The sequence below is a fragment of the Sminthopsis crassicaudata genome, chromosome 4 (assembly GCF_048593235.1).
Source record: "Sminthopsis crassicaudata isolate SCR6 chromosome 4, ASM4859323v1, whole genome shotgun sequence".
NCBI classification, from domain to species: Eukaryota; Metazoa; Chordata; class Mammalia; order Dasyuromorphia; family Dasyuridae; genus Sminthopsis; species Sminthopsis crassicaudata.
Genome location: NC_133620.1, coordinates 379,663,499 through 379,691,163, shown reverse-complemented (window position 1 = coordinate 379,691,163; position 27,665 = coordinate 379,663,499). Strand labels below are relative to the sequence as shown.

At 36.3% G+C, this 27,665-nt stretch overlaps 1 protein-coding gene across 1 annotated transcript in view; it reads right to left on the bottom strand.

The window, feature by feature from the left end:
- Positions 1-8,680: 8,680 nt before the first annotated feature.
- PGBD5 (piggyBac transposable element derived 5) overlaps positions 8,681-27,665 on the bottom strand; it is a 149,207-nt gene continuing 130,222 nt past the window's right edge. Inside the window, exons 5-7 of the mRNA XM_074262370.1 lie at positions 25,002-25,199; positions 11,807-11,912; positions 8,681-9,533 (exon numbers count right to left, since the gene is read on the bottom strand). Coding sequence (XP_074118471.1) covers positions 9,338-9,533; positions 11,807-11,912; positions 25,002-25,199 — 500 coding nt within the window. The 3' untranslated portion in view covers positions 8,681-9,337. The remainder of the gene's footprint in view (positions 9,534-11,806; positions 11,913-25,001; positions 25,200-27,665) is intronic.

Sequence of the window (27,665 nt, the reverse complement as noted above, 5' to 3'; positions counted from 1 at the left end):
TGCATGGCAATCTGCTCAGTGGCAGCTGTGGATGCACACACAAGCCATACTCATTCCTAAACATTCTTTCTTTCCTACTAGGAATAGGTCTTCTGCCTTTACCTAATGGAAATCAAAAGCAGCAGGAGGATTTTGTAATGTCAGATATTTTCCCTTTTTTGCATCTCACTCCCACAATGGGTCGGAGGGGTCTACAGGACAGTATTGGATATCTAAAAATTGGACAGTCGAGGTAAGTTTGTGCTCCCCTAATACCTCTGGCTCCAAATCCATACAGTGAAAAAGAAGAACAAGGAATCTATGAGATCACTGTGGGATCTTTTTTTTTTTTTTTTTTTTCTTTAGAGCAGTAAAAGTGTCTAAGGCCAGAATACTGGTCATAAGGGTAGGAAGGTGGGTATGTTAAAAACAAACAAACAAACAAACTCTCATACACTTCTCAGTTTTTGTTTTTTGTTTTTCCCTTCAAAAATGATCTGCTTAAATTAAATGTATTTCCTGGGCCTAGCCCAACTTTTTTCTTCATGACATTGTGAATTCATCTCACCCTAAATTGTGTGAATTTCTCATCACAAACCCCATCCACCCAAAAAGATGACACCAGAGAGAAAGAAGATGGTAATATATTTAACTGTATTTCAAAGTTGTTGACTGTAAACAAACTTTGTTGAAGAAATAAAACCACATGACAAGATATCTGAGTGACACTATAAATTTTTTTTGCCACACTTCACAACTCAGAATTTAGCTCATGGTGTACAAAATTCATAAAAATTTATTGCAAGCGTGCCTTAGTGTAAAATCAAAGCTTCACAGAGATATATTCTATGGCACCAGCTTGGAAATGCGGTTGGGTGACAGCCCCCAAGCGGGGTAGGGATGTATGGTTCCTGATTAGACTTGTATAAAGACCATTTCTCCGAAAGGCTCCAAAGTGAAAATCAGAGAGGAGGAAAAAAATCCACCAGAAACTTAAATCAACTTTATTCATATATTTCCATGTAATCGTTTCCTGGAAGAAAAATGGAGTCTGCAAGTAAATAAGCTGTTAGTTTTTGTTTCCTACAAAGGTCCATTGATAAAGATGGTCTTCACCTTTCCACCTTCTCAGCCCTGTATTCTGCCAATACAAGTCTCTTCCCTTGACAGAATAATGGGCTTCAAAGGGGAAAAGGTAAGCAACTGGAATGTACAGGATTTCCCCTGGAGAATGTCAACTATTCAGTGTTTTATTCCCTTCTTCATCTAATTAGCATATCCAAGTTACTTTTCAGACTCACTCACAAGCCTTGCTTTATTGCAATTTTTAGCTCCAGGATAGAAGAAGATTACAAGTTACCAGGCAGATATCCTCTCTAAAATGACAAAATCTTAGAGTAGAACATAGAAACAGAGACCATCTAGTCCAGCCTCTTAATTCTTAGATCCACTCTATGACAAATCTGACAGTTGGTCATCTGGACATCCCTGTTCTGAGACAGGGAGTTTGCTGTATCACATGGAATTCCATTTCATTTCTGAATAGCTCTAATTGATAGGTAAAAGAAAAAAAATTCTTTGTATTAAGATCAAATCAGCTTTCTTATAACTTCTACTTTTAGATCCTGGTGTATCTTCTATGACCTAGATATATATAATACCTGTATTAATTTAGTCTGAGATCACATTGAGTGTCATAGAAGATAGCCTTCATGGGATTTAAATTAAAAAAAATCCCACTGAGGATGAACTTCGCCAAAATTCATCCTTATCTATTACCATATGAATTGCATTGGAACCCTAAAAGCTTCCTCAGTGAAATATATAGAGAATACAAAAGAGATTTGTCTAACTACTTGGACTTGAGAAACAGTAGATATGAAATCTAATTATGGAAATACAACTGGGAGGGCAGCCCATGGAATGTTAATCCATCAATATATTGGGGTGAGCAAAGTAGATGAATACAGAGCTAGACCCAGAACTAACTTAGTAAAAGGAAGACATCAAACTGAAACACATTTTTTTAATATGGGGCGATACTTTCAGTGACTCCAAACTAGACATTTTTGCAGACGTTCAAAGAGATACTATAGTTCTGTGACTTATGAAATACAATGATTTCAGAAAAATCTAAATTAGAAATAACCATGAAGACAATGAAAAAATACATGGTAGGTATAAGTAAACTTCAAGCATATTACTAATAGTCATTTCTTCTCTCTCTCTCTCTCTCTCTCTCTCTCTCTCTCTCTCTCTCTCTGCAAAAATTGGGATGAAAGACATTACAGAGAACATGTATAATTACATGAACCAGTCACATAATAATAATGAATAATGGAAGACAACATAGATATCACATGTAGTACAATATAATGTCCTTCAGATATAGTACAAACAAAAAGAAGGCATCTAACGTTCCTGATAATTTTCCTATAGAGCAGAGATTTGAGAAAGCAAAGAAAAATTCACATATGATGAAAAGAGTGAAAGGATTGTATAGTCAATATTGGAAGTAAATATTCTCTCACTCTCTGTCTCTATCTCCCCCCACACATACACATACTCAGACTCATTGATCAAAATATTTCAAAGTTATATTACATTCACATTTTTCTTTTCCTTTTCTTTCCCTTCCTTCTCCCTCCCTTCCTTTCCATTAGCTTAAGTGGCTATTGCTAACCCTCCGATTTTTTTCCATAGAAACCAATGTCAACCCAGGTCTTGTTATCAAGAGAGCAGAACTGAGTTTTTTAGCCTAAATAAAAGACTTGTGATGCTTGTTAAATTTCATAATATTGGTGTCAGAAAACTTTGGCAATCTAATAGTTTTATCATTTAAAACTTCAATTCAGGTATTCAATTTATTAACTATCCTCAATTTTATTTAATCCATCAATTTGACTTTTATATCTTTCACAAAGTCATTAATAAAAAGGCTTTCTATGACATGGACAAGGGCAGAGTGTGGCAAGCTACTAGAAAGATTTTCCTCTTTATCAACAAAGTAACTTAATATTATTTCAGAATAGTGATTTAAGCACCTATAATATACCTATCCAGATATACTATCATATTTCTTCATCTTTCCTACAAGTAAGCAGAACATGATCTTTCTCTTTGCTGCTGTAATATTAGTTGAAAACTCCTAACTTCCAATAAACATTTTATCTTTCTTCCCATATTACACTGCTGCATCTGTGCAAAGGCAAGATATTGGGTAGATTTCCTGTGAAGTATATATAGAACATGAAAAAAGAATTGCCTAATTGCTTTCTACATTATGGGGTTGAGTACCTAATGTTGAACAATTCACTGACTTGCTGAGATAATGAAGCAACCAAATCTCCATACATGTTCATACAGGTTAAAGCTGCTTGCAACATGAAAAAATATGTTAAAAATGGACATGGTGATGCTTTGCATACTCAACATGTTTTAGAAATCATTTTTGCTTTAAAATAATTGAACCACCATATATGTGTACTACACATGAACTAAAGGGCTGGCTATGTTTTGTACTTATAGAACATCATTAAAATAACAGAAGTATAGTTTCAACTATGGCATCTAGCTAAAGAGCACAGACCACCTGAATATGTTGTCAGAGATTAGCACCCATGGAAGACTTAACTGCAAAAAGAATGAACTTGAGAAGCTGTGCTTGGATGGTAAGTTAGATAAACATAGGGTGGTGACCCTTGGGGATGTACTCAGCCTGTTAAAGGGCCCTGCTGGAAAGTTTTTGTTTTATAGCAATGTTTTATAATAATAACCCTAAATCCAATAATCTTTGGATATGATACCTTATATTGTTCCATAAAGTGGGAAGAGATATAAGAATTCTTGGCAACTAGGTGGCGCCTGGGACCTGGAGTCAGAAGATTCATCTAAGTTCAAATCCAGCCTCAGGTGCTTACTCTTTGGGTAACCCTAGACAAATCATATAATCCCATTTGCCTCAGTTCCTCATCTGTGTAATGAATTGAAAAAGGAAATGCTAAAACATTCCAGTATCTTTTTTTTTTTTTTTTTGCCTAGAAAATTCCAAATGGGTCACAAAGAGATGGACCCAGCTGATAAATGACTGAACAAGAACAACATAGGATTCTTGGAAGGAGAAAAGATCTGCAATGGAGAGGAGAGGAGGGATAGATATAGAAAGAGAAAAAGGAGGGAAAAACAGAGGAAGAGGTGGAGGGAAAGAATCAGAACCTCTAAATTCTAAAATAACAAAAAGAAACAGAAGTGAAGAGTCCTAGAGACTATTAATTCTTGGCAAAGCAGTAGCAAGACTTCTGGAAAAAAGGCCCAGAATTATGGAAGGGTTATTATATAAAGATTCCTATTCCAAAGTAGGCTTCAGAGCCCAGTTGTACATCTAGACAGATAGATATACAGAGAGATGTATAGAACTGCGTGTGTATATACATGCATAAGACACACATATACATGCATACTAGAGTAGCTGTTTAGTTATCTTTTACAAAATCCCCCCTGTGCTTGCTCTCTGTATTTTGGTAGCATGAATACTTAAAGCTATAGCTTTTCACACTCAATACTTTGACGAGCCCTTCTGTGGGGTAGAGTAATTCCACAGAGACAGAAAAAGAGTAGATAATAGACTAAGGGTCAATTCTAATCCTGGCTGTTTAGGACCCATAAAGGTAAATTTTGTCTCATCTATGAACCACAGTCAACAAAAAAAAATATGCTATACCTTTTGCGCTGTTGAGAAACAGATCCCAATGGCTCTGAATAAAAGTTCTCCAACTATATCTTTCCTCTCCTGAAGACACCTTAACCCTATTTGTAAGAAATATTATTCTCTCAATGCAAAATATTTGACAGCTACATTCCAGTGCTTACTGTAGTATAGAACTCTCCTTTTCTCCTTCCTCTCTTTCTGTTTCCCTCCTCTTTTTCTCTCTCTTCTCCCCCCCACCATATCTCTTCTGTCATACTCCAATACTCCAAGCTCTCCACCAGTACAAAGATCACCCTGTCATAGACAAAAAAAGTAACATTCTGTGTCCCATTTTAAAAGTTTGTGTTTTAAAAGTAAAGTTTATCTGTTTATTTTAAAAACTACAATTAGCTAAGTTTTAGGTTCTATAGAATTTTTCATGAGTAAAAATAATATCTTTTATGATTGAGTATTTAATAAATGTTTATCTTAAAAAAATAAAATTCCCTGGATGCTCATGGCTCATACATATTTCTCCAGTGACTAGCTAGCAATAGGGCACTATAGGTAAAGCTAAAGGAAGGACTGGATTGGGTAAACTCTCAGGATGAGAATTCACACATGCACAGACATGAACACACACACACACACACACACACACACAATATAGTAAGTAATAAGTAAAAGGGAAAAAGTAAGTAGTGCTGCTGTTTGTGAGGAATATGCTGGTTTTGAGTATTGGGGCTAAAGAAATGATTCTGTTGCCCTACTATATCTTACACAAAAATTGGGAAAACTAAAGGAACTAAATAGATTGTGAGATATTATCACAATTCCTTTGAAATTAAGTTTGTTATTTCCCAAACAATTCACCAGGTTTCCTCTGTCTTTGTCAGTATAATAATGGTGAATCACTCATATTACCAATTCAAAGAAATCTGAATATTCCTGGTATGACTGGGTTGGTCAAAAGAAAAGGCCACAATACAGATTTTCTTCCAGCCAACGGGCTCCACAGCTTGACTTCTGTGGATGAGCTCTATAACTATGGAACCCATCCCACACATGTAGACCTTTTCCATTCCTGACTCACTGCTATTTTTTCCAATCCTTATCAACTTTTCTTTTTGCTTCTTGCACATTGCAAAGCTGGTTCTATTTTGGTATCCTGGCCTTGTACCCAGTTTGGAGTCACTGCTGAGCTGCTCAAAACAGCCCAGTCACCCAACACTTTCCTCTAAAACAGGAACTTTGAAATATTACTCTAACATTCCACTGACCAGAATAATGAATTTTAGTTGGTTATGAATACCACACACAAATCTAACAAGGAGTAGAACAACAAAAGAGACAGAAAATGTAATTAGGAATTTATTCATTTAAAGCAAATTATTATTTAAGCAAATTTATTATTAAGAATTACTAAAGCGTAATTTGGTATTATTCTTGCCTATTGTGATTTAGTATTTCTACTAAATGTAGAAATTTCCTGTGAAGAAAATTTTTTTCACATTTCTTTTCTGCAGGAACATGTAGGTCTGGGAAGTTCACGAATCAATTTTTTTAGACCAAGTGACAAAACTATCCCAAAGGAAATCAGGACAATATGGCGGCAGCAGCCAGCCAGAGCAGAGGAACTCACTGTCATGAAATGTAATAGAGTATGTCTGTCTCTTACCCCTTTGCCAACCAGACAGCCTTGCTCCCTCTTGTAAAAATCAGTCACCTGGTTGTTTCCCTGTCACAAATAATCATCCACTACTGTGACAGACTGCACCACAAGCAAATTCAAGTGACATCCTGACTGCTGTCAGCCCTAGGGAACAGTGGAGCCAGACAGATTTTTAGCTAGAGAAATTCCAAAAGCCACCCCAAAACACCTACAAGAGAAGCATGTGTATGTGTGTGTGGGAACAATTCTTTAAGAATGAGTCTTGTGCTAGGATACCTAATGGGAATACACCTAATCTCCAATCCCCAGAGGAAATTGGCTGGATTACTTACAATCTCTGCTAGAAGGAATGTGGGATAGACCATACCATCTGACTTTTTTTTTTTTTTTTTTAACTATCAGTTCATCAGAAATCAGTTGTCTACCATTTCAATTACAGAGTACTAATATCATCTAATTACTCCCTAATTATCTGGTAATTTAATAGCATACACAACTTCACAGTAATAGGAAATGACACAAGATACAAAGTATAAGTAATTAGAAAATCATCAGTTTAGAAGGCAGATGTGTATTTATCCCCCCAAATGATACAGGCACCTGAATCCACCTAGACTGGGGGTGGGCAGGGGGTTTGTTTAATGAATTTGCTCTTGGTCAAAACTTGAAATTTTTTTTTTAAAAAGAGCTTCTAAGAACCTTACAAGTCTTTGGGCAATTAATTAAAGCCATGCAAACTAGACGACACATATGTAAATCAACTCTTTAATTGGTTTTGGGAAATACATTAATAATCTATATTTTAATTCTTTGATTTCCTACCTTCTCTCTCCCCACTCCAAACTTTCAAATCATAGCAAAAAATAAAAATAAAAATATCTTTAGAAATTGATTTTCTAATTGCTTGGACAAAAAAGGAGACACTACTTTTCTTAGTGTCTCCCTTAGTAAGTTTTGAAAACACATTCAATTCAGAAATGGTAGGCCTAATAGAAAAGGACCACAAATTAAAAATCCATCTTTTCCATGAGTAAAACCTGTTTCTAATTAAATTTCAAATGAACTGCTATTTCATTGGTTTTACAAGAATAGGATAGAAGCAAAACAATTTAAATTTGGGTCCAAAATCTGAAGCATCCAATCAAAACTACAAGACACTAGTAATTCTTTATTGAGGATACAGAAATGATTAAATGTTCATGAGCACACTTTTAGGGACACTTTTGTTTTGTTGAATGTGAAACCAGAATTTAAAAACAATAATCCTAAAGCCTGAGTTAAATAGATTTTATATATTTTTTTAAATGAGAGGTATATGAAAGAAGAGGAAAAACGAGGTGTTTGCATAAAGGTTAGATGAAGGAAGAACATTTAAATCTGGCATTTATTTGCACTTAGACTGAGGATGATGGTAAGCAGAACAGCCTACTTTTCTTGTTCTAAGGCGTTCTGGGGGTTAGTATGGGGAGAAGGTGTTGAAACACAAGCCCTAGTGGAAGTGTGCCAGCTGTACTGGAAAATGCATTGGATCTCTCTTTAAAATGTTGCCCCTATTCCAGCTTTAGTAGGCCTGCTTTATTACATGGCCCCATTTCAGTAATTAAATCTCTCTGGTCAGCATCCCATAAAGAGCCACCTCTTACCAAATTCTGCACTTTGTCCAAAAATATTCTCTTGAGATTTCTGCACTCCCTTCTTAGGGGCTTGCTGAAAAACAATTATACTAGAGAGAAAAGGTCATTTAAAATAAGGCAAGTGACACTGGTGGGACTCTCAATTTGTGGACAAGATTCAGCTCATGGTCATCTTATGTTTAAAAAGATTTGTCTGTTTTAATAATGATATATGTGTATTTATGTGTGTATATATAGATCTATATTTAAACGTGATTTTTTTTTTTTTTGCAAATGACAATAGTAGTGACCAAGCTTAAATTCTAAAAGGCATTCCTACGGTACTTGGCAAGTGCAATATGTTTCTTCTCAAAAGTGAACTGTTCTTTCCTGTGCTGGGTACAGTCACAAAGTTGTTTATTACGTGCCCAAGATGCAGAACAGAGGATGAGGGCTGAAGGAGAGGAAAAGAAACAGAGGGAAACATCACCTATTATACTAGATCTTAAGCAACACATAGAAAAAGCCCAAGATACATTTTAAAACAAGAGAAAAAATACAGTGGGTTATACTCCACTTCCAGTTAAATCGGTGTGTTCTCCCTCTTCCCTTTACATGAGGCAAAGAAGCCAAAGTCATCAGTAACACCTCATTTATTATTTAGACTATGCAAACCATTTTCAACTGCTGCGCATTCCATCATTTTTATCTCAATGGCAACCAATTCAATTTTTTCTTCTTTTTTCTCCTATTAGACACTTCCTAAATGTCCAGGTTAAGAAATACCTGGACAAATTGGGAAAAAACCCAAAGGGTATTCCATTCAGATCTAACCAATTTTTAAGAAAAAAAACACCCTATTTTTGCCAGTTTCACCCTCATCAGTTGACATGCTGCGATGTCAAAAGATGTCACAGTCTCATTTCCTCCCCATTTTCTAATGAAATGTGGCGACATCTCACAACTGGCAGCACTTAGTATTGGTGGGAGTCCCCATGGCTGGAGCCTGAGCTCACTCATTCAATTCAAGAGGGTGTCTTAAGGAGCTTTACACCCTACTGAGCAGGTACAATTGACAATATAAATGGCTAGCAACCTAAAAAACCCAGGTCTGGCGCAGGAAGGATGGCAGAGCACTCACAAGGCAGCTGGGGGAGGCTTCTTGGTGGGGAGGGATGGGACGCTCTCTAAGCGGAGCTCCCGATACCCAGCTCCTCCTCTTGACCAAGTCTGTTTCCATCCCTACAAAGACCTTCCCAACAAGGGAATGAGCATCACCAGGTCTGCGATTGGACATCCACAGCCACAGATTCTCTTCTTCCAATTCTGATGCCCTCTCCCTTGACATGGGTCCCTTACCCAGCCTCGAGGCATGAGAAAGATGCGTCAATGGGAAGGCGAGGTGTCTTCCAAGCCCAACAACTCCTTTACCAGTCTTTCCCCAAACTGTGCCCGACTGTACCTCTTCACATGGTAGGCCTCTGACATTTTATACAGGATGTAGGCATTATTGATCGCAATGCTGATGGCAAACCAGAATACCTGTTGCCAGGTCTTGTTTGGTTTATGAGAAATGAAATACCTAAAAGGCAGACCAGATAAATTGTGTTAGAAACTAAGAAATTAGGTCATCTAATTGGGAAAGGGGTGTTCGTTCATAAAGGGTCTAAGTTTCTCAGGTTTTATAATAATATCCACCATTGACATATTTGCTTGATATTCTACAAATAATTTATAAGCATTATATCCTTTGATCCTTGTTAAATATATTCCCCATGATAATATAAGCTTTTTGATGTTAAGGACTTTTTTGTTTTTGTTTCTGGAATCTCCAGCCTAATACATTGTAGGCACTTAATTAATACTTACTGATGCATTCTCTCAAATACCTTGTTTAATTATGGGTAAATAGTGGATGTTCAATAAATGTTCATGGAATGAATCATTAAACAAGAAAACAACATTCTCTAAGTTGTGATATTTTAACGAACATGTATTTTCATCTTTAGTCAAAGTCAGATTATCTCTACCAAGTGGATGAGAGATTCCCATATTCTCAAGCCCTAGGCAGAGCTTAGAGACCTTACATCTATATACTTGCTGGCCTTATTCACCCTGAAGAAAGTAACGAAAATTCAAGTTTCCTCAGCCCTAAATAGTTGATTGATAGTTAAATGATCAATTGTACTTTGGGGACAGTCCTACCTTGAGTAGAGCTTAGAAGCATACCCCAAATATTCAAGAAATAATGTTTAATTATATTGGATTGCTTGCCATTTAAGGAATGGGGGGGGAAGAAGGGGAAAATCTGAAACACAAGGCTATGCAAGAGTCAATGTTGAAAAATTATCCTTGCATATGTTGTAAAAAAAATTTAATTTTTAAAAATTATTTTAAACTATTTAAAAAAATAATTTACAACATATGCAAAGATATTTTTTAAAATTTAAATTTAATTAATTAATTAAAATATTATTTATTATATTTTTAAATTAAAAAATTTACAAAAAAGAAGAAAAAAAGGAAATAATGTTTATTTAGTTCCTTTAATAAGAATAGACAGGTAGCACAGTGGATAGAGTGTTGGGTCTTGTGTCAGGGACAGATGAGTTCAAAATATGTCGTTAGACACCTTCTAGCAGTGTGACTCTGAGCAAGTCACTTAACTCTCTTTATCTCAGTTTCCTCATATGTAAAATGAGCTGTAGAAGAAAACAGCAAACCAGTTCGGGATACCATTTGAGAACTATCCATCAATGAAGGTAAACTGGAGCAGCTAGGTGGCGCAGTGGATAGAGCATCAGCTGGGAAGTCAGGAGGACCCGAGTTCAAATCTGGCCTCAGACACTTCCTAGCTGTGTGACCCTGGGGAAGTCCCTTAATCCCAATTGCCTCAGCAAAAAAAATAAATAAATAAATAAATATAAAATAAGAAATATATATATATATATATATATATATATATATATATATATATATATATATATAATATTAATTTTTAAAAGTATAAAGAATTCTGAGGCTAAAAAAATTGACGGTCTAGACCAAAATTATTACACAAAATCAAGTGAAAGAGATGATTGCTTATGAGCTGAAGAAGGTAGGAAATTATTGGGGCTTGAAAGATGGGTAGGATTTAGGTAGACAGAAAGGAGAGGCAATTGAGTCGAGTGTTGTAGTCCTGTGCGTGCCCAACTTAGGTGGGTGGGAGACGAACAATATGAAAAAGGCTTGGAATTGAGTACAAGTATCATCATTTCTTTCTTTTTTTCCCCTTGAGGCTTTTGGGGTTAAGTGACTTGCCCAGGGTCACACAGCCAGGAAGTGTTAAGTATCTGAGGTTAGATTTGAACTCAGGTCCTCCTGACTTCAGGGCTGGTGCTCTATCCACTGCACCACCTAGCTGGCCCATTCAGTACAAGTATGACGCGAATAAGATAGAAGGAAGACTCATACCTGGCTAGTATGTATCTTTTACATGGCAGTAGAAGGAGACAGAATTGGACAGGCAGGATAGGATTAGCTTATAAGAAACCATGAATGACAAATTAAAAAGTGGAGGTAAAAGGGGATACTTCTGAGTTTCAATTTTCCCATTTCATAAATAGAGATATAATGACTATCCATAGGAATCCCATATTTAAAATCAGAATAGATTTTTTAGATCATTTGATCCAAATACCCAATTTTTAGAGATGAGGGAACAATCCCCAAGAAGTTAAATGATTTCTCTAACTCAATCCACAGGTAGGAAGTGACAGAGCTGGGTACCCATCAATCTACTGAAGGAAATGAGTGAGAAAATCAGTTAGCATCCCCATATCACGATGGCTAAGAATTTTTTTTTTTGCTTACTTGCTGTATTTGTCATCATATTTGCAGATGTAGCTAAGGTGAGCAGCAAACGCTTCCACAGCCAAAGGACAAGGGATTTCTCCGCTTTTCCTCTTGATGATCACTCCTGCATGGAAAAGAAAAGTATTCTTTTCTCAATTTTTCCTTACTTCCAAGTGGGGGAGGAGCTAGGCTAATTCTGGCCAGCTTGCCATAAATTGTCTTAACAACAATAAATATAAAAAAGGAAAATTAAAAGGTTAAAAGAAAAACCCATTACTAAAGAATTATGTAGAGATGAGAAAAATCAAAGGTTAATGAGTATATAAGTGGCAGCCACCTAGAAGAGAAAGCAAGAATGAGGCATTAGGTACATGGTCACATGGTGAAAGAAAAACACTGAAGGGGTTGGAAAAGGTTAAGTTGTGTTTTAACCAGTGTGTGATGTATTCTGTAATCAATTTGAAAAGTATATGTGTGTATATGACAGAGGAATCCTTCTTGCATCTTGATTCATCCCTTTCCTCCCATCTATCACCTCGCCCCATTCCAACAATGACAAGGGTTCTTCCTCTTATCCCTTCTCTATACTTGACATGTAGAAACTCAAAATAACCATCACATGTGGAATTCAGAAATGTTGATGTTTGTCTATTGTTCTTGAAGGGTATCAATGAATGATATCACCAATGGATGTCTGGATTTGTGTAAGGTGGAAATATAATACACTATACCAAACCAGAATTAGTTATGTCTTCCTTCCTTTGCCTCCTCCTCCAACCTAATATGATTCTTTCTTTTTCTTTTTTTTTTTCTGAGGCTGGGGTTAAGTGACTTGCCAGGGTCACACAGCTAGGAAGTGTTAAGTGTCTGAGATCAGATTTGAACTCAGGTCCTCCTGAATTCAAAGCTGGTGCTCTATCCACTGTGCCACCTAGCTGCCCCTGAGCTTATATGTTTCAATTTAATTTAACAAGCATTTATTTTACTGTGAGAAAGACCCTGTGCAAGATTCAGGGAAGACAAATACCTACAACAATACCTGTCCTCAAAGCATTTATATATATATAGAGAGAGATATCTATATCTATATCTATATCTATATCTATAGATATCTATAGATATCTATCTATCTATCTATATACTTTACTGTGGAAATGGGGATGGGGTGGAAAGAGGAGAAACAGACATCTAAATATACAAATAATTTAAGGAAGGAGAGAGCACTAATAACTGAGAGGGAAGCTTGTTGGGATTTACTAATAATTGGAATTTACAAAGAAGATTTCATGGAGAACTTGAGTTGAGCCTTGAAGATGAGGATTCTGAAAAGCAGAGATGAAGAGGAGACTGCATTAAAGATATGAGAGAATTTGTAATCACAAGAGATACAATGTCAAATTTGGAGAATATCTTTGTAGTCTAGTGTGACCAGAATGTAGAATACATGAAGGTAATAATGTAGAATGAGGCTAGAAAGAAAGGTTGAATCCAGATCACTAAGAGTCTTGAGTGACAGGCTAAAGAATCTGTATTTTATCCTAGAATCATTTTTAATCTATAGACTAGTAGATTGCCCTAGATGCCCTAGGGTGAGAGTTGAGAAATCATTACACCAAGTTTAAGAATCTAGAATGAAAAAAAAAAAAAACAACCTGTGCCTTCTTTAGTTTATATAAATGGTTTGCATATAAACTTATCCTTTTTCAAAGGTATGTAGATGCTATTGGGATAAATAAAATAAAGATATATCTAAAAGCACCAAAATGTGGATAGTAGCTCTTTGCCATGATATATTTTTTTCAATAGAAATAAATTGCTAATGGTAACTTTATTATATATTTAAAAGGAATAGCAAGTTGTACATAACAGATTTGCAATTTCATAGGAAAGCATCTTTTTTATTATACTTTGTTATAGAAATGCTTATTTTACTCTATAAATCTAAAAATAAATAAGTAAATGGAGGAAAAGAAATAAAGTCTTTCTGTGTACATTGATGATTGCTAAATATAATACAAATAAAAATTTTTTTGAAAAAGAAAGAAATTGCTAGTATGTATTTCTGACTATTTTCTAGAAATTAAAAAGGGCTTCTCTCACTTGAAAAGATTGGATACTAATGTCTTAGAGGCTTGGAGGCATTGAAGCTAATTCAGCAAGGGAATGATGTAGTCAGATCTATGTCAGATTATTGTGACAAAAATGAATTAGAGAGGGGATAGATTAGAGCAGGGGTTCTTAACTTGGGCACTGTGAACTTGTTTTAAAAATATTTTAATAACTGTACTTAAACATATTTTTATACATTTAAAAACATTCCAAGAGATCCAAAGGCTTTATCAGACTCCCAAAGGATCTAAGACCCTCCAGACTAGAGTCAAGGACATCGATTAAGAAGTACAAGTAAGAGATGATAAAGGCCTGAAATTGGGGAGAAGCTGTGTGAGTGGAGAGGGGGATGAATTCAAGAGATGTAGGTTTAATTAATAAGACTTAGCAACTGATTAGATATGAGAAGGAGAGTCCCCTGAGACTGGAGGAAGGAAGTCCTGAGTTCAAATCCACCCTTTGACATTAGGTGTGTGACCCTGGTCACTGTTCCCTCTTCTATAAAATAAGCTGGAGAAAGAAATGGCAAAGCACTCCAATATCTTTGCCAAGAAAATTCCAAATGGAATCATGAAGAATTGGACATGAGTAAAACACTTCAATAACAAATGTAAGAGAGCAAGGTGAGGGTAATTGAGATTACCTGGAAGAATGTGAATATGACAATGCCCTTCATAGAAAGAAGCAAGAATTAGCAGAGATGCGGGAAGATGCTAAATTCAAGTTTGGACATGTTGATTTTGAGGGGCCGATAAGAGATGTACAGAAAGCAGTTGGCAGTGAGTATTAAGAGTTCTGGGATCTGAGATTAAATAGAGACACGTGGAAGTCAGCTATGCAGACCTGATAAGTGAACCTGTGAGAGCTGACGAGACTGCTAAGAGAGTATAAGACTGAAGAGGGCACAGGATGGAATTCTGGGGGATATCTACATTCATCTGGTGATGGATGAATGATACCCCAGCAAAGGACACTGGGTAGAAGTGAACTGACCCAAAGGATAAGAAATAATCTCCTCCTCATAGGAGGAAACCCAAGAGAATGCAATGGCATGGAAATAAAAAGAGAATAGATAATAGTATCTATCGAAAATGGCAGAGAGGTCAAGGGAGATAAAGACTAAGAAAAGCCCATTGAATTTAGCAGCTAAGAGATATTGATAGCATAGGAAGGAACAATTTCAGGATCGCAGTAAGATCAGAAGTCAGATTGCAAAGGAATTGAGATATGGGGTCGTGGCAAAGCAATGAAGGCAATGGCAGCAGATGGCTCTTTCTAGGAATTTAGCAATGAGAGGCAAGAGATTCTGAGAGGTGAAGAGATGGTAAATCTAGGGAAAAGCATGTTTCCATGCAGGAAGTTATTTGTGCTTTTTAGCTCATTTCTCTTTCAAATTGGAATTTTATTATTTTTTCTTCCCTTAACAGGAAGATTTTGGATATTCCTACCTAATCAGATAAGAAAGCCTTGTGCTTTTCTCACCTTAGCCCTTTCCTCACAACAGCCAAACAAATCCATCACAACACCAAATACCATTCCATGGATACTTACCTACTCACTGAAAGATTAAAAATAATAGCTCAAATTTATATAACATTTTAAGCTTTTTTAAAGCATGTTTTTCACATTTCTTTGAGGAAGACAGTGCAAGGGTATAGGCTTTATCTTTCTGTCTCCCTCTGTGTGTCTCTTTCTCTTTGTGTGTCTGTCCCTTTCTGCTTCTCTCTGTGTGTGACTCTGTCTCTCTCTCATTTACGCCTGTGATTTCATTCATGTTAAGAAACTCACAGTGAGAAACTTTCTTCATCAATGTAGCTCAGGAACTTTCTGTAACATAATTTTAGAGAAGAGGTTCTTAACCTGGGTTTGACAGATCTCCAAGAGGTCCATAAATTGCACAGAGTCCTTGAACTTAGAGAAAAAAAATCCTTATTTTCACTAATCTTTGGTTTCCTTGGGAATATTATGTATTTTATTTTATGCATTTAAAAGATGCTATTCTAAGAAAGGCTCCAAAGATTTCACTAGACTGCCAAAGGGGTCTATGATATAAAAAAGTTAAGAACTTCTATTTCTTATGCATAGATAATTATTCCAATTTTACAAATGAGGAAATAAGCCAAGAGGGGTTATGAAATGCCAAAAATCAGTAAGCATCACAGGCCAAAGTTTAAATCCAGGTTTTTGGACTCTGAAATTAGTATTTTTTTCTGCTATGTCACTCATACATAAAAAATGACAAATTTCTTCAAACAGAATATAAAACAGAAAAGGGGGGAAGGAGAGGGAGAAAGAGGAAGAGACAGAGAGAGAGAGAAAGAGAGAGACAGAGAAAGAGAGAGAACAAACAAAAGAGAGAGAGAGAGAGATTCATCCTTTTAATCACTTTGCTGTTTTAGTTCCAAAAAGTTTTTAGTTTTTTTCCCTATGGTATATTTCCACTATGAGCAGCTAGGTAGGGTAGTAGACAGAGGGCTGGACCTGAAATCAGGAAGATACATCTTCCTGAGTTCAAATCTAGCCTTAGCTGCTTATAACTAGCTCTGTGTCACTTTATCCAAATTGCCTTAGTTTCCTCATTTGTAAAATGAACTACTCCAGTTTCTTTGCCAAGAAAATCCCAAATGGGCTCACAAAGAGTAAGACACAAGTGAAACATATACTTCTACTATTTTAAAGAAGCTCCAGAGATCATGCTATCAAACTGTAGAAGGAGGTATTAAACTAAATCTTTTATGTCAAGATATGATTTAGAATTTACATATAGTCCTTGTGATCTTTAATTATTCGGACCCAATTGATCTAATTTTGACCAAATTAATTGCTCTAAATCTTTTATTTTAATTTGATCTTTAATTTAAAATTTAAAACATTTTTATTTAAAGTTTTAAGCTCCACATTCTATCCCTCCCTCTCTCTGTTCCTTCCCTTCTCCCTGAAATGGTAAGCAATCAGAAGCTATATATGTGCAATTATGTAAAACATTTTCTTATTAGTCATGTTGTATAAGAAGACTCGAGTAAAAGAAAAAAATGAAAGAAAAAAAATGAAAAAAAGAGTACTTTTGTCTGTATTCAGTCAATATCAGTTCTTTCTCAGGAGGCAGATAGGATGCTTTATCACTAGTTTCTTGGGATCATTGTATTGCTAAGAATAGCTAAATCATTCACAGTTCTTCATCTTACAATGTTCCCATTATTATGTACAATATTCTCCTATTCTGTTCCTTTCGCTATTCATCAGTTCATGTCTTTCCAGATTTTTCTGAAATTATTCTTCTTATAATTTCTTACAGCATAATAATATTCCATTACAGTCATATACAGTCTAGTTAGTTATTACTCAATTGATGGGCACCCCTTCAAATTTTGGGTCACCCACAAAAAGAGCTGCTATAAATATTTTTTGTACAAATATGACCTTTAACTTTTGATTGGACATGGATTTAGGACTATTTGGGGGTTACATTTTGATAATTATGGAGACACTATTTAAAAAAGAATCACGTAGTAAGAAGCCAAAAAATAGAAATATTTTCATTTATCTTAATAGCTATTTATTAAAGGTCTTTTAAAGTTTCTCATATTATTACCAGACTTTACGCCCACACCACATTCTATCAGACTGACCTGCTCCTTGTTCCCCACACTCAGCATCCTACTTCTCATTTCTGCATTTTTCTAGGCTATCTCCAAATGCTTTCTCCCCTCCCTTACCTCTGCCTCTTAAGAATCTTTAGCTTCCTTAAAAGTGGAAGTCTGCTGCCAGTTCCTATGTCAAGTCCTTCGTGATCCATTAAATTGCTGCTATTCTCTCTTCCTCAGAATACTTTATATTTACTTCTCTCTCAACATGTTGTATTCTCCCAGTAGATACAAGTTCCCAGAAGGCAGGGATTTAAAAAATCTTGTCTTTGTATCTCCAAAACCTAGATCAATAAATACTATTTAAGTTGGTTAAGTTTGTCTCACAATATTGTGCTTGAAAATTTTGTTGTTCAGCTGTTTTTGACTCTTTTTACCCCATTTGAGATATTCTTGGCAGAGATACTGGATCGATTTGTCATTTCCTTTTCCAACTCATTTTACAGATGAGGAGACTGAGGCAAATAGGGTTAAGGGACTTGCTCTGGGTCACACAGCTACTAAGTGTCTGAGGCCAGATTTGAAATCTGATTCCAGACCAGGTGCCACCTTCAGCTGCCCTTAAATGTACATGGTCAGAATGAGAAGGAGATTGGGAGCCCAGAGAATTTCAGTATAAATTTTCTTTTCTCAAATGTCCTCTACCTCATGGAGGGAACTGACACTTAGTCTCATTACTGAGACCTGGATGTACCCCCTAGGGTTAATGAAATGGAAGCTAATTAAACTTGGCAGCTGTTTTATCAAAGCCAGCTCCACCAAAATTATGTCCTATACCCTTTAATGGCCCATCCAGCCAGGTTCTGCATCCCTACATCCCCTCGGGGTGTGAAGTTCTGTGTCTCCCACTCAGTGTCCTTGAGGGCTGTGGCTGTTTTTCGTTTTCATCTTGGGGTGATGTCTTAGCTCATGTGTTAATTGGATTTAAGTGAGAGCACAAGTTGTCAGCCTCACTCTCTCTCTCGGTCACTGAAGTCCAGTACCAAGAAAAAAGTCCAGGTGGCTGCTGATGACCAAGATGTTGGACGACTTTGGTATCTTCCAAACTCTGAGCACTCCACAGAGCTGCCTCTGAGGCCTTTGGAACCCTACCCTCCCAATCAAAGATTTTTGTTAATAATGACTCAATACTAGATTCAGTAATGTATGTGGTTTTTTTGGTAACTTGGCCTAAATCTTTACCAAGGGTCCCACTCACTTCTGGAATGGCTCTCTGGCATTTTCGCCCTTTGCATTCTCATTAGCCTCATAAATGTGTGAAGCTTAAATAGATGGAGACTTTTATGGGAAAACACTGGACTCAAAATGGAAATTAGAACAAAGCATAACAGATTTTGCTCTTGATAGAATTGTCATGACATTCAACAGCAAAAATTTTTTTCAGAAAACCTATGGATGCTCAACAATACTGTCATGTTTTTTTCTTCCTCTACCACCCTGAAACATTTCTCAAGTGGCAACTTGGCTGTTTAACTGTTCCAGGTCAGTTAGTTTATTTTCTATATTTAGCTTGAAATGTATTGAAATTTTAATTTTTTCTCATCATTTGTGTGTAATTATGTGTGTAAGGAGTTTCTAGGTGTGGATGTGTGCTTCAAATTTACTCAATCAATTCCATTCAGCTTGGAAACTATTAATAATAATAGCTAATATTTATATATTTTTATTCTGTGACGGTGTTACATATGCTAAGTGTTTTACAATTATTATCTCATGTAATAAATGTGGGAGGTAGATGTTTATATCTCCACTTTACAGATGAAGAAACGGAGGCAAAAAGAAGTGAAGCATCTTGCCTAGTCACACAACTACTAAGTACATTAAACTGGTTTTGAACTCAGATCTTCCTGACTCCAGGATTGGCCACCATTGGGCCACCTAGCTACCTCTGAAAATAAGTTTTCAGTTCTGCTGGGACAAGCTCACCTGGAAGCAATGTGAGCATTAGTCAGAGATCAGGAACACAAAGAACAGAACAGTGTGAGATTAAAACTTATTGCTAAGAATCTGCCAAGGAAGATCACTTTAAATTGAAGATAAGTATATGTCTCTTAGTGTTTTTGTGTTAGTAAACACTAAGTGTTACTAGTGTAAACTAGTGTTTAGTATTAGTGGGTTTCATCGGCTTTCCAGAAGCCAGAGTGGGATTTAGAAGGACTTTTCCTGGGTGGACTAGATCCAGCTCATAGCTAACTAGAAATGGGACTGAGACAGAAGACCTCATCTTTCTCCCATTTATCACTTCTTACTGAGTGGGACAAAGAGTAATTTGGGTGGGGAAAACATTGGCTTGGTGCAGAAGACTCAGATTCCTGCTTGGTCACTAGCTAGTGAGGTGATCCGAGGCAAACCCCAAGGTTATATATCATAGTAATATAATTTTAGGCAGAGAAGGTCCCTTAGATTTTATCTATTACATTTTTAGAGATGATGAAATAAATGGAAGCCCAAACTGGTACACAGGCTCACCCATGTCACAAAAACCCCAAATGGGGAAAGCTCGGATTGGAATCCACAGCTATTTATCCACAGCTCTTTGTGGATAGAGTGCTGGGCCTGGTGTCAGGAAGAACTAGTTCAATCTAATCTCAGACTGTAATCTGTGTAATCCTGGGCCAGTCATTTAACTTCTAGTTGCTTTAATCCACTGGAGAAGAAAATGGCAATTTTCTCCATTATCTGCCAAGAAAACCCCATGGACAGCATTGGTATGTTATAGTCTACAGGATCACAAAGAATTATGTACAAGTGAACAACTAAATAACAACAACCTTCAAATCCAAATTCAGCAATTTTTGCATTCTAATAAGTAATTTCCTTTATCTTTTGTGGTAGCTAGGTGGTACAGAAGAGAGTGTTGAATTGGGAGCTCAGATCTGACTTCAGATGTTTGACCCTTCATTAGTCATTTCACCTCAGTTTGCCTTAGTTTCCTCATCTGTAAAATGGAGATAATAAACATCCATCTCTCAGAGTATTGTGAGGATGAAATGAGATAATATTTTTAAAGCATTTAGCACAGTCCCTGTACATAATAAGGACTCTGTAGATGTCATTATTGTTATTATTATAGTGCTGGAGTAAGTAAAACCTGATTTGTGAATCTTATTTCAAACACTGATAATATGATCCTGAACAACTCATTTAACTTCATTCAACCTCATTTCCTTCATTTGTGTAATGAAGATAATAATAGATACTATTTTAATCTAAGATACTATTTTCCTAACTTATCCCCTAGAGTTGCTGTGAGATTCAAAATATGTAATTTGTATAGCATTTGAAAAGCACTCAGAAAATCTTTAAGCACAATATAAATATATATTATTAACTCTGAAATTATTTGAATGGTCTAGACTCCAGCTTCTTAAATTGTGGTTTTGTGACTCCATAGGGGGTCTTATAAGTGAATATGAGGGTCATGAAATTATAATTGATTATCAGTAAATGTTCAATTTGTAGATCTATTTTATATATCTATATATCCAGAGTTGCAGAAAATTTTCTGGAGCAAAAAAGAGTTATGAGTGGAAAAAATTTAAGAAGCTGTGGTCTAGACAACTTCTAAGATTCTTTGTGATGTAATACTCCATCTTTCTTGGAATCAATACTTCTTAGGGGTAGCTAGGTAGCTTAGGATAGAGCACTGGCCCTGGAGTGTGGGTTCAAATTTGACGTCAGATACTAGCTATGTAACAAGTCACTTTGTCCCAATTGCCTCAAAAAAATTAACATTTCCTCCTCTTTGACCTTCTTAATTTAGGGGGGCATTTTTACCACGTAATCTCACAGAGTTGTCCACCACTACAATTACTATGAACTTAGAGATTCCACTATGACTTTTTCTTCATTTAAATTTCAACTTAAAAATTGACATCACCTGATCCTGCCCCATTTATTTTTAAATCTCTTTGGGTTCCTGTGCTGTGTCTTAGGACTAATTTCCTTCCTTGGTGTTCATAGCAACAGTGAGTTCCTTTTTTGTCTTCATTTGGTATACTTAGATCATGTGGCTTCTCTTATGCAGTTTCTATTTCTAGAGATTTCCCTTGGGTTTTATTATTTATATTTGTTCAGGGCTTGTCAGGAAATAGCCTTTTCTCTCTCCTGGTTTATCTTTTAAATATTTCTCCTTTGCCAAAAAAAAAAATTCTGACCTGTTCACCTGAAGGCAACTTGGGCAACAATCTCTGGCTAGCTGGTGTGGAATTCCCTTCTCCTGATACTCAAAGCATTTGTGATTGGATCTATTAATGAAAATCAACGCCTTTTATTTCTTTCATAATCACAGATCTGAAGCTGGATGGGACTTCGGTGACAGGTCCTGTCCTCCTTTTGCAGAGGAAGAAAGTATCGTTCAGGTGGATGAAACGATTTGTCCCAAGTCCTTCAAGTGACATGCATCAGATACGGGATTAGAACTCAGATTCTTACTTTTACTCCAGAGCCACAGTTCCTTCTACTTTGTGGATATTTCCTGGGGACTAGCTTGGTATGCAAGGAACTTAAGGGACTTGTTCAGAATCACAATGACAGGTGATTTGAAGTCTTTGTAAATACAAGCTCCCCCCCCAAGCCACTATGCTGTTCTGCCTCTGTGTACCCAAAGCACATCACAAACCCCAAATGGATGAAAAACTCAAACAGTGAAGTGTTTTGTCTATACTCTACAAAACTGACAAGGCCATTTTTATTCCTATGAAGTTGGTTAATTTTTAGAATGAATAACCTAGCTATTTTTGTCAAGAGGCGTGGTGCATGGATAGAGCACTGAAAACTCTGAGTCAGGAAAATCTGAATGACTTCCCAGCTGGGTCAAGCAAGTTATTTAACCTCAAATCCCTCACCTGTACATTGGGGATCATGACAGCATCTATCTCTCAGGATCATTGTGAAGATCAAATGAGATAAAATTTCTAAAGTCCTTAGCACAGTACCTGACACGTAGTAGGTAGGTTTTTAATAAATTCTTATACTTTTCCTCTTTCCCTGTTTTAGTGTAACATAGACTCAATCTACAACAGGAACATCACATAAAATAATGGGCTGGCTAGCAGCAAATTTGATCTTTTCACAGGAATGACTACGTCTCCAGCTAAGAATACATTGCTGCAACTCTTTCATTTGGGTTCCTGCTGAAAATTAGTCACAGAGCTATTTCATGGTCATTCTTCTTAGAGTTTAATGAGATTCTTGGAATTGGAATTTTGTGACTCATAACCAATCATGCACGCACACACATACAGGATTTTTTACCAGCATGAATTATTGCTTTATTAAGTCTATGTATACCTCAGTACCAACCCTTAAATACATGAAGCTGAGCATGTTTAAAACAAGTCATGAGCTTTTTCTTCTTCCCATACCAATATTCTTGTTCCTGTCATGAATGGGGGTAATATTTCATTATTTTTTAGTCCTACTTCTCTATTTTTCTGGTTCCTTTACCTCAACATACCTAAAGAGAATCAAAATTCTCATTTTTGGTCTTTAAATTTTAAATTTGTATAATCACAGTTACTCACATTATCTTCATTTTTGACAACTACTTCTCCCACTGTCATGTTTAAATTTCAGTCATCTCTGCCCCAAACTCCATAAACTTCTTTATCAAATAGATTTGGATGCCCCATCATTCTTGGACACCCAAGCACTGAAGTTCCATGGCTAGTAGATTCATCTCATCGCTCTCTCCATTAATTGGTCACATTTCTTCTAATTTCTGACTATTGCTCCTGAGATAGATTCTACAATCCTTTCAATATTTTGTTGGTAGAAAAGAAAGCATATGAAATTTGGAATCAAAGGACTTGGGTTTGAATTTTGGCTCTGTCACTTCCTATTTTGGAGAGACTTGGTAGTCTTCTTGTCTCTCTTGAATCCTGTTATTACATTTGTAAAATGAAGGAATTGGATTAGATGGTCTCTGAACTTCCTGTGAGCTCTACTCTATGAACCTAAGCTTGGTTGGTACAGCTAGACTGGGAGATTTTAGCCTCAGTGGTGAAAATCCTATTGTTTTGTAACTACCTTCACAGACTATTGACTGCAAAACAATATACATTGCAATATTATGGGTAAGGAGAAAAATGCATATACTTACATATATATATATATATAATATACAAAAGGAAAACATTAACTAACTCCCAACTAAAATTCCATTTTCCACTGGAAGCTTCTCTAACTCCTCTTAATTTCAATACTTTTTCTTTTGCTTATTTATCCCATATAATATAAGCTTGTTATGTAAATATTTTCATATTTTCTTCCCCATCAGATTGTAAGCTCCTTGAAGATAGAGAGATCTCTATCTGCCTCTTTTTTTTTTTTTTTTTTTTTTTGTATGTCTAGGGCTTAGCACAATGTCTGGAACAAGGTAGGTACGTAATAATTATTGATGTATTATGTATGTTTTAAACCTAAACCTAGGTAAATATTCCTTGACAACATTTTTTGACCTATGTTAAGATAGTAGATTCAGAAGAAAAAAACTCAAAGCATTTTTTATGTTATTGCTCCCATCTGGGGTTTTCCTGGCAAAGATCCTAAAGTGATTTGTCATTTCATGCACCTCATTTTACAGATGAGGAAACTGAGGCAAACAGAGTTAAGTGCCTTGGCCAGCTAATAAATGTCTGAGGCCAGATTTGAACTCAGGAAGATTACATACTCTATCTGTTGTACCACCCTGCTACTCCATGATACTTCACAAAAGTAAATAATTTTGCACATGTTCTGTTCCTTTTCATTTTTCTGTTTTAGCAACTTCATAAAATGATGTACAGGAAGGCTTAAAAATCCCCTTGAGTATTTTTTTTCAAATTTTAAAGAGAAACCGTGGAGAAATGGTTCAAATTGGTTCTTAACCCAAAGCAGGTATTTACTTCTGAAGGTGTAGGCCAGCAGAAGTGATTTTCTTTTTCTTTTTTCTTTTTTTTAATTAGGATAGAAAGGAGCAGTTAGGTGGTGCAGTGGATAGAGCACCAGCCCTGAAGTTAGGAGGACCTGAGTTCAAATCTAATCTCAGACACTTAACTCTTCCTAGCTGTGTGACCCTGGGCAAGTCACTTAACCCAATTGCCTCAGCAAAAAATAAAATAAAATAAAAGATGTTGAAGGGATCATACCAATCATGTGTTCACATCATGTGAACATGGCAATTTTAGTGAAGACAATGCATCTGGAAAAAAATATCATCATCCTCTCCTTTCTTGTAGCACTTAGAGAATGGGTTCTGTACTTTCAGCAAGAGCCTTCTATACCACCAAAATTTGAAATTTCCATCAATTAGAAAAAGAATTATGGTTCTTGAACCCTAAACTTAGAGACCATGGACCTGCACCTCCTACAAAAGCCTTTAAATTTATTTTGTCCAGAGAGGGTCCTCAGCTCCCTCTCCATTCTTCCACGCAGCTCCTACTCCAGTTATGGAGAGTGAGATGACTTGTCCCCCTTACCTTGTTGAACTGGTGAATAGGCATTTGTCAGGAAGCGGAAGGGCCCTTTGTTGTACCAGCAGATCAGGGACATATTTCCTTTCACCTTTATTCGGTACTGCCCTCGAGCCTGGGGGACATCCGAATTATTCAGCATGGACAGAGGTAGGCCAGTGCAGTCACTTTTTCGGGAACTCAGCAGTCCACAGCAGTAAATCTCTGTAGGTGGGAGAAAAATAATTGTAAAATATAAACCTATTACGTATATTATGACTCGTCTAAGACCAATTAGCTAAAATATGGCAAAGCCAGGATTTGAATCTAGAGCTTCATATTCAAGTTGTAATTTATTTTTATTTTTATTTATTTTTTGCTGAGGCAATTGAGGTTAAGTGACTTGCCCAGGCTCACACAGCCAGGAAATGTTAAATATCTCAGGCCACATTTGAACTCAGGTCCTCCTGACTTCAGAGCTGGTGATCTATCCACTGTACCACCTAGACGCCCCTTCAGTTGTAATTTTAGACAACAAGGTGACACAGTGAATAGAACACTCCGGCTGCAATCAAGAAGATCTGAATTCAAATCCAGCTTCAGATACTTCCCAGCTGTTTGACTCTGGAAAGATTAATTAACTTCCATCTGCCTCAGTTTCTTCAGCTGCAAAATGTGGATCATAATAGCATCTACCTCCCAGGTATTTGTGAGGAACATAGGACTAAAGTACTTAATGTTTTGTTTCTGCCTTTGAATCCAAGCTCAGTGAATTGTCCACATCAGTGATTAATTAGCTTAGTTAGCACAGAGCCTAACACACAGCAAGTGTTTAATCAATGCTTAATTCCTTTCACTTCTTTATGAATATCAATCTAAATGATTCAGTGTTTTTCTCTTATAGGAAATAGTGAGCCATTGATGGTTTTTAACCTAAGAAGGAGGAGGTTGGGCATTTTCAGGATGTGCAAATCATTATTTTTGGGAAGATTAAATAAATCTGGAAATAGCATATAAGGTGAACTACAGAGAGAAGAGAGTAGAGGTAGGTAGACAAATTAGGGGGCTAATACAATAGTTGTGTAGAATGAAACTACTTTCAAAGCAATGGGTGTTGTTTCTATCTTTGAATCCCATGGCCTAGCTCAGTGCATTGTATATGTAGGTGATCAGTAATTGTTTATTGAGCTAAATTCAAGTATTAATGATGGGAGGGTGGGGAGCTTGACCAGGGTGATAGCAATGGAAATGGCAAGAAAAAAAAATCCATGATTGAATGTGGAGAAAAAAGGGTAATGGATAATATCAAGATGTCTACTGGAAATAGATTTTTTTATTCATTAAAATTTTTATAAATTACATATGTGCATTTTGAAAATATATTTCCATATGAAGTCATATTGGGAGAGAAAAATCAGAAGAAAAGATAAAAAGCCACAAGAAAAAAAACCAAGGCAAAAAAGGGGGAAAACTATGCTTTAATCTGCATTCAGTCTCCATAGAGCTGTCTCTCTCTGGATGCAGATGGCATTTTCTACCCAAGTATATTGGAATTGCCAAGACGTGCTAAGTCTATCTTGGTTGATCATCAGACAATTTTTGCTCCTGCTGTATACAATGATCTCCTAGTTCTATGTGTTTTACTCAGCACCAGTTCATACCTTTTAGGCTTTTCTGAAATTATTCTGCTCATAATTTCTCATAGAACAATAATATTCCATTACTTTCACATGCCACAACTTATTCAGTCATTCTCCAATTGATGGGCATCCATTCATTTTCCAGTTCCTTGCCACTAAAAAAGGGCTGCCACAAACATGTTTGCACATGTGGATCATTTTCCCTCTTTTATGATCTTTTTGTGATACAGATCCAGCAATGACGCTGTTGGCTCAAAGGACATAATAATTGTAAGCACTTAGCATAGTACTTGGCGCACAGTAAGTAAATTTAACTATTTCATTATCACACCCCTGTTTTCTCTTTAGGTTACAGTTTTATAGACCTTTGGGCATGGTAGAAATAGAATTCTATTCATTTCACGAACACTTATAATTCAATAAGTGAAGCTATCATATACAGAGAACTGACATGGGCAGTGGGAAGGACACAGCAGAGGCAAAAGACATAGTTGCTGCTTCTGCTTTTAGCAAACTTATAGCTTGATTGAGACAGTATCTGTACACAGAGTCATAGAATCTTAGAGGTGGAAGCGAGTCTGAAGGTAGCCCGGCTCTTGCCAGAAATGTGAATTATTCCATTTTAAAATGTAGATAGGGACTGGATCTCTGAGTTTAATGATTTTAGAGTGGTTGTGTGAAACTCAAATAGAAAGGGAGGCGGGAATGGCACTGATCCATACATAAGGATTCCCAGTATATATTAACTTAGAAAACCACATACTAACATCATCTATATTCTGTCATTTTTAATTCTTTTGTTAAATATTTTCCAATTAAATTTTAATCTGGGGTTGGGCTTCTTTCAGGGGTATTGTGGGACTCATTGTTGACACTCTAACCAATTCTCCAGTGAAAGTCCCTCTAGTTATGCTGGTGAGCTCCATTCCTGGAGCCCTAAGAGTTTCAGGATCTTTGCTCTAGATCAGTCAGATATACAACTTAAATCTAGCAATTCCTGGATCTGAGGAATTCTAGATTCTACCTCTGCAGCTATTATATCAGATTGTCT